The 6,000-nt window shown below is 42.5% G+C and overlaps 1 protein-coding gene across 4 annotated transcripts in view; it reads left to right on the top strand.

Annotated features, from left to right (window-relative positions):
- Txlnb (taxilin beta) overlaps positions 1-4,476 on the top strand; it is a 45,605-nt gene extending 41,129 nt beyond the window's left edge. For 2 of the 4 annotated variants that reach the window (NM_001438183.1, NM_001438184.1), the window contains 3 exon segments: positions 532-627; positions 1,850-3,376; positions 3,403-4,476. In NM_001438183.1, coding sequence (NP_001425112.1) covers positions 532-627; positions 1,850-2,632 — 879 coding nt within the window. In that variant the 3' untranslated portion in view covers positions 2,633-3,376; positions 3,403-4,476. 4 annotated transcript variants of the gene reach the window in all.
- Positions 4,477-6,000: the final 1,524 nt, after the last annotated feature.

Raw genomic sequence — 6,000 nt, forward strand, 5'->3', positions numbered from 1 at the left:
AACGGAGTGTTTCTCATGGGGCTGTCTCAGAGATGACATGAATGTGTAACCATCAGCTCCTGTGAGCTCACCTTCACCCTATAAACATGAATAAAGAGAAGGTGGCAAGCAGCTTCTGTGTGCACACCAATTATTACCTGCAGCGAAATGCCCCAAAGCAATCTCAGCTCTCTCACCACCAGGGCCTTCTATTTGAACAAGTAAATTATCTAAATTACAAGCTTGTTTATGGATCTCAGTAAGGAATATTTTTTTATTTATTTTAAGTGAAAGAAAAGTCAGCAACAACACAGTGTTCTCCTAAGTAGTTTCTTCCGTCCTGAATTGGCTCCGGTGCAAACCGGTTTGTTCGTTGCCAATCCAGGAAATAAATCATTCCTCTTCCACAATCTTCATTGTTGATGTTGTACATTTGTTTGCTTCAGCAGCTGGTAGCAAAAGGATTGTGCTGGGTGTCATATGTGGAACTAATTGCTTCCTTGATACGTCAGCTCTTCAGGGTTAAACACTGAAACACTCTAATTTCTGTAGACGACAAAGAAAATGAAGAAGCTGGAGAAGGACACGGCCACATGGAAAGCCCGATTTGAGAATTGTAACAAAGCCCTGCTGGACATGATCGAAGAGGTGAGGAAGCTCTTCCTTCCCTGACCCTGGTGAAATAATCAATATAACCCAATGGTGTAAGTGATTATGTCTGAAAATATGCTGAATTTCAAGGGTGACATGATGTATTAAAATGTAGTAGAAAGAATAAGATCAAGAGTTATTTAGAAATCTAAGGAAGAATGAAAGATCTTTGAGAACCTTAGTCACGGGATTATAAGGTAGAAAGCTGACCCCAGAGGGGTGCTATGCCTTCTGGACTATAAAGGCTTTGATGACATTCTTACTTGACCTCAAACGTCTACTGTTTGACATCCAGCAAATACACTGAATGCATTGACTTGACTGTGCTAAGAGAGGACACCAGCGGACATAGGCTATTTTACAGACAGATATGAAGAAATCTTTTTAAAAACTCCTCCAACAGGTATTAGACAGCTGGTGTTACGCCAGGACCTATACAGGTTTTGCAACTCCAAAGGTGAAGGTTTATAGGCTCTGACTTAGGTGGCTGACCCTACAAGGGAAGATCCCTTCCTGTTAATGAGTAAAAAGGGTCTTAAAGATACAGGGTAGCTAGGGTGGCAATCAGTAGTGGGGTGATTAGGATCAGGTCCCTGTTCACTCACATCGACTGCTATTACCAGAGAGAAGAACTGAACAGTTCAAGCAGCCAACATCGTGAATCGGTATGTGGGGAGTTTCTGTGGTTAGAATTACCACTTTAACTATTCATTCCAAGTTGCAACCAATTCCCAAGACATGTTCATGAGTCATCAACACGCATCAGATGGCTGCTGGGATTAGCATATAGCAGTTCTATCAAGAAGACATATTTCCTAGAGTACATAATGCCAAGTCCTACATCATCTTACTTATTTCACAGAAGACGTTGCCTATACCCCCAAATTTTGAGAAACAGAAGATTCATGTGGGTTAGGATTTGAGAGGGTTTTGTTTCTATGGAAGTGGAAAGAAACCTTATCAGGTTTATTTCCCAAAGCACAGGCAATAGTAATTAAAATTCTATTAGTCTGATAATCAAAATATCAGAAAAACAAAGTGATGTCACTAAATGTGGGTTCAAGTGTAGAAGACAAATTCTAGGATGGATAGTTTTGATTCTGGACAGCATCCTGGGAAATTCACTGCTCATGTCCTGTATGTGTGTGTGTGTGTGTGTGTGCGTGCGTGCGTGCGTGCGTGCGTGCGTGCGTGTATGTGTGTGTGTTTTATGTCACAGAAAGCCCTGCGAGCTAAGGAATACGAGTGTTTCGTGATGAAAATCCAGAGGCTGGAGAACCTGTGTCGTGCTTTACAAGAAGAGAGAAAGGAACTCTACAAGAAAATCAGAGACGCAAAAATGTCCGAAAAGGAAGACCAGGTTCAGCACACCTCTGACGAAGAGCCAGAGTCAAAAGTCTCGGAAGATAAACAGATGGATGTAGAGGCAGCCAACGGCGTTCAAAATGCTGTGAAAAATCTGGCCACAGCTTTCGCTATCCTTCATCATCCAGAGTTCACCCCAGACCAATCAAGGGAAAGACAACCGGCAGTGAATGGCCCTCCAGGTGGAAGTGACCTCACCCACCAGCATACCGAACCAGCCCATTTAAACCATCCCAACCCTTCCAGTGTTTCAGGGAGTCCTCAGCCCCCTGTGGGTTCTCAGGCTGGTTCTGAGGGGGGCTGTGAGGCTGCTCCTGCCCCTACAGCCTGCTGTACCCCTGCAGAGGCAGAGCTCCAAAGCCAGGGTCTCTCTGCTGGGAACCCCCCAGACCCGAAGCCGCAGAAGCCAGAGGCAAAAGCTTCTGGTCAGGTCCCACTGTCCCCAGCCCAGGGCTCCCTAGCCGTAGTAGAGGCAAAATGTGATATTTCGCCGTCCCCAGAGAGTGAGAGAGATCCTGCTGTTGTGCCTGGGTGTGAGTCTAAGGAACATCCCCCACCAGAAGTCCCAGACATCCCGCTAGGCCCTAACACCGGGCTCCCCAGAGAGCCCGACGCCTGTCTGAACGGAGTAGAGTAAGCCTCATCGATTCTTCTGTCTGTTCACCTGCAGAAAATCTGTGAAAGAAACTTCTAGTCCTAGAAAACACATACACACGTATTTTCATACATGTATATAACGTTATCATATAAGCATATTTCACTCCTTACAGATTTTTCTCTATTGCAAGATATTTACATGCTTGTAAAAAAATTCTCTCTTTCTTACACTCTGGATTACAGTAGATTAAAACTGTATGAATCAGAAACAGCACATGCTGTACACAAGGAGGACCTCAGGACGCCTTTAACAGCAAAGGGGAAACCACAAACAGGTGGTTCTGATCTGCTAATGCTTCTGATTCTCACAGCTAGCTTCCTCCCAGCTTCCCAGCATCCCACCTCCCGGGATGAAGCAGCCTCCTCCTGGCTATCTGTGAGAAAGTGGTTGGAAATAAAGAATCTAAGATTTGAGGGGTTGCGTATACTCAGCATAGAGGAAGCTGGCCCTGGCCCCTGCTTCTTTGGCTACTGATTTCTCAGGAAAACACTTCTTGTTGTCTCTAACCTTGTGTTTTATCTCAAAGCATCTATTTCTTCCGAGTTCCCTCCTTTGTGTCAATGTGTATGCCTAGCTCACGTCTCTATTACTGTTAAGTAAAATATATTTTTCCGAAACAGGAATCCACACGACCTCTCAATAGGAGTAATAAGGCTTACAAAGCCAACACATTTTCTGCTCTAAGGAGTTTTGAACAGGCAGAAATACAAAATTAAAAAGGGGGGATCGTACTCATAATTCAAAAATAGCAGACGAGGACTCCATAGATGTCAAAAGCTAGAAGCAATTGGGATTACCCAAACAAGTTTTATACTCGCATTATTGACAAAAAAAAAATCCTCTACTAACACTGACAGCATACATTACTCTGCCTAGGCTAAAAGAAGACTATACTAACAAAACAGGAAGAAGTGGGAAGGAGGGAGACAGAAGGAGTATAAGGAATGGACTGTCTAATCTAACTCTACGTTAAGAAGTTGAACACAGGTAGAAATATGGATGAAGGAAGGCTCTTGAAAACTCATCCAGGAAGTCATTCTTCAGTGGTGCATGGTGGCTGTTTGCCAATGCACATAAGGAGCTGGTAGGCAGTAGCCATATGTTAAAGGAATTATAAAACTGTATAAAATTTGTTTGAAGTAGACAGTAAGGGAAAGAACAAAAATACCATTTGGGGAATAAAAAAAAAAAAAAACCAGGGGAAAAAGCACGTCGTTATTTGAGAACTCATGTGTTTTCAGAGGCTTTGCATATTATAACCGCACGGGTATCCAGCCAAGTTCAACACCACTGGAAATTAGACATTCAATTAACTCAAAGTCAAATATTCACTATACTAATCCCTTCTCTCTGTTTACAGGAGAAAGGACAGAGTAGGATCATCACAGTTAAGTCTCAATCCAAAAACTCAGGAAGACAAACAGGCAGGAGGCACTGACATCCAATAAATTAGGAATTCTAATATCCAATGTTTATTATTTTCATCCAAGAGAATTTCACAGCAACATATCACTCATAACTGTGTGTACCTTTGGCACAGTTTCATAGGCTATACCTTCCCTGAAACCTGTAAAGCTTTAATATAGGCTTTGGGAGACTTATTTTAATAGTCAAAGAATGTTTTATTATAGTACTTTGTGTTCAAACTTGGCCTTACTAATCATAACAACTCATAAGATCTGAAAGCAGAAATTACATCTCTTCTTTATGAAGTTCATATAACTATTTTTAGAGATGCCAAATCTTTCTAGAAACACTGGAATTATTGCTTTCTAAATGTAATAACATAATGTTTATACCAATTAAAAAGGCATTTCTTCCAAGTTTTCTAGTGGTTCATTTTTTAATTCTGACTTTTTTTTTCTTATATTTTCCAATGATTCAAGAATACCTAGTTAAAATACGACATAATCCTGTTGTTGGTTGAGTTTGGGCTTTCTAAATAAAATGTGTATGTGGTAAATCCTTTGACAGCCTGAAGGGGAGAGGGGCTAAGGAACAGAGGGAAGGTGAGAGATCTTAACAATAAGGCAAAACCCACAGAGATCTGTGAAGGAAGAGCTAAAAACAGGAGGCCCACATGCATAGCTTGAAGTCATTTCCTACAGGCACAGTGCTAGAAGCTTAATCTCCAAAGCCACATGGGTCTGGAGGTAGGGCCTTTAGAAACTAATTAAAATTAGAAGTTTAGCAGGATGTGGTGGCACATGCCTTTAATCCCAGCATTCAGGAGGCAGAAGTGGGCAGGTTCCTGTGAGTCTGAAGCCAGCCAGGTCTACAAAGTTAGGTCCAGGACAGCCTAGGCTGTTACCCAGAGAAACCCTGCCTTGAAAAACAGTAACGGCAACAATAAAGATTGGAAGTTGTGACTAGGACATCCGCCATGATGTTTGGTGGCATCTGTTGCGGGGAAGGAGACCTGAGCTAGCCCTGCTTTCTTGTCTTTTGGTTTGCAGTATCATGCCACAATACAGCAAGTAGGCCCACCTCACTGCTGATCCGATATAGCCCATTCTTTTTATTAAATTACATTTATTTATTTATTTGTTTATCTATTTATTTATTTATGTAGGAGTCAGGTGTACGCCATGGCATGATACTGTCTCTTTTTTTTTCCTGTTTGGTTATTTATTATGAGTTATATGTTGTATTTTTTTATCTCTTTATTCATGGATTTTTTTCTTTCAATGTATTTATTTATATATTTACATCCCCATTGCTACCTGCTCCCAGTAACCCCCTCACAGGCTTCTTCCCCCCTATAACCCTCCCCCCTCACCTCTAAGAATGTGACATCCCCCACCCCACCCCCAGTATCCCTCCACTTTGGTGCATCAAGTCTCTGCAGAATTAGGCGCATCCTCTCCCACTGAAGGCAGTCCTCTGCTGCATATATGTCAAGGGTCCATGGGTAGGAGAGGACTCAGACCAGCCCATGTATGCTCTTGGGCATAGCTTAGTCTCTGGGAGCTCCAAGGGTTCCAGGTTAGTTGACACTGTTGGTCTTTCTGTGGGGTTGTCATTCTCAGAGCCTTCAATCCTTCCCTACTTCTTCCATGGGGTCCCCAAACTCTACCCAATGTCTGGCTGTGAATCCATATCTGACTCACTCAGCTGGTGGGTAGAGCCTCTCAGAGGACAGCCATGCTAGCCTCCTGTCTGCAAGTACAACGTAGCATCGATAATAGTGTCAGGGATTTGGTGGTACCATCTTCTTAAGCCTTAAGAACTGTAAGCTGCAAAATGAAACCCTCGACTCTGTGAATTACTCGGTCTCAGCTCTTTGATTACAGCAACAGAAAATTGTCTTAAAACAAAGTAGTTAATGAGAAAGCAAAACAAACAAC

The sequence above is a fragment of the Rattus norvegicus genome, chromosome 1, assembly GCF_021556685.1.
Source record: "Rattus norvegicus strain SHRSP/BbbUtx chromosome 1, alternate assembly SHRSP_T2T, whole genome shotgun sequence".
Taxonomy (NCBI): Eukaryota; Metazoa; Chordata; class Mammalia; order Rodentia; family Muridae; genus Rattus; species Rattus norvegicus.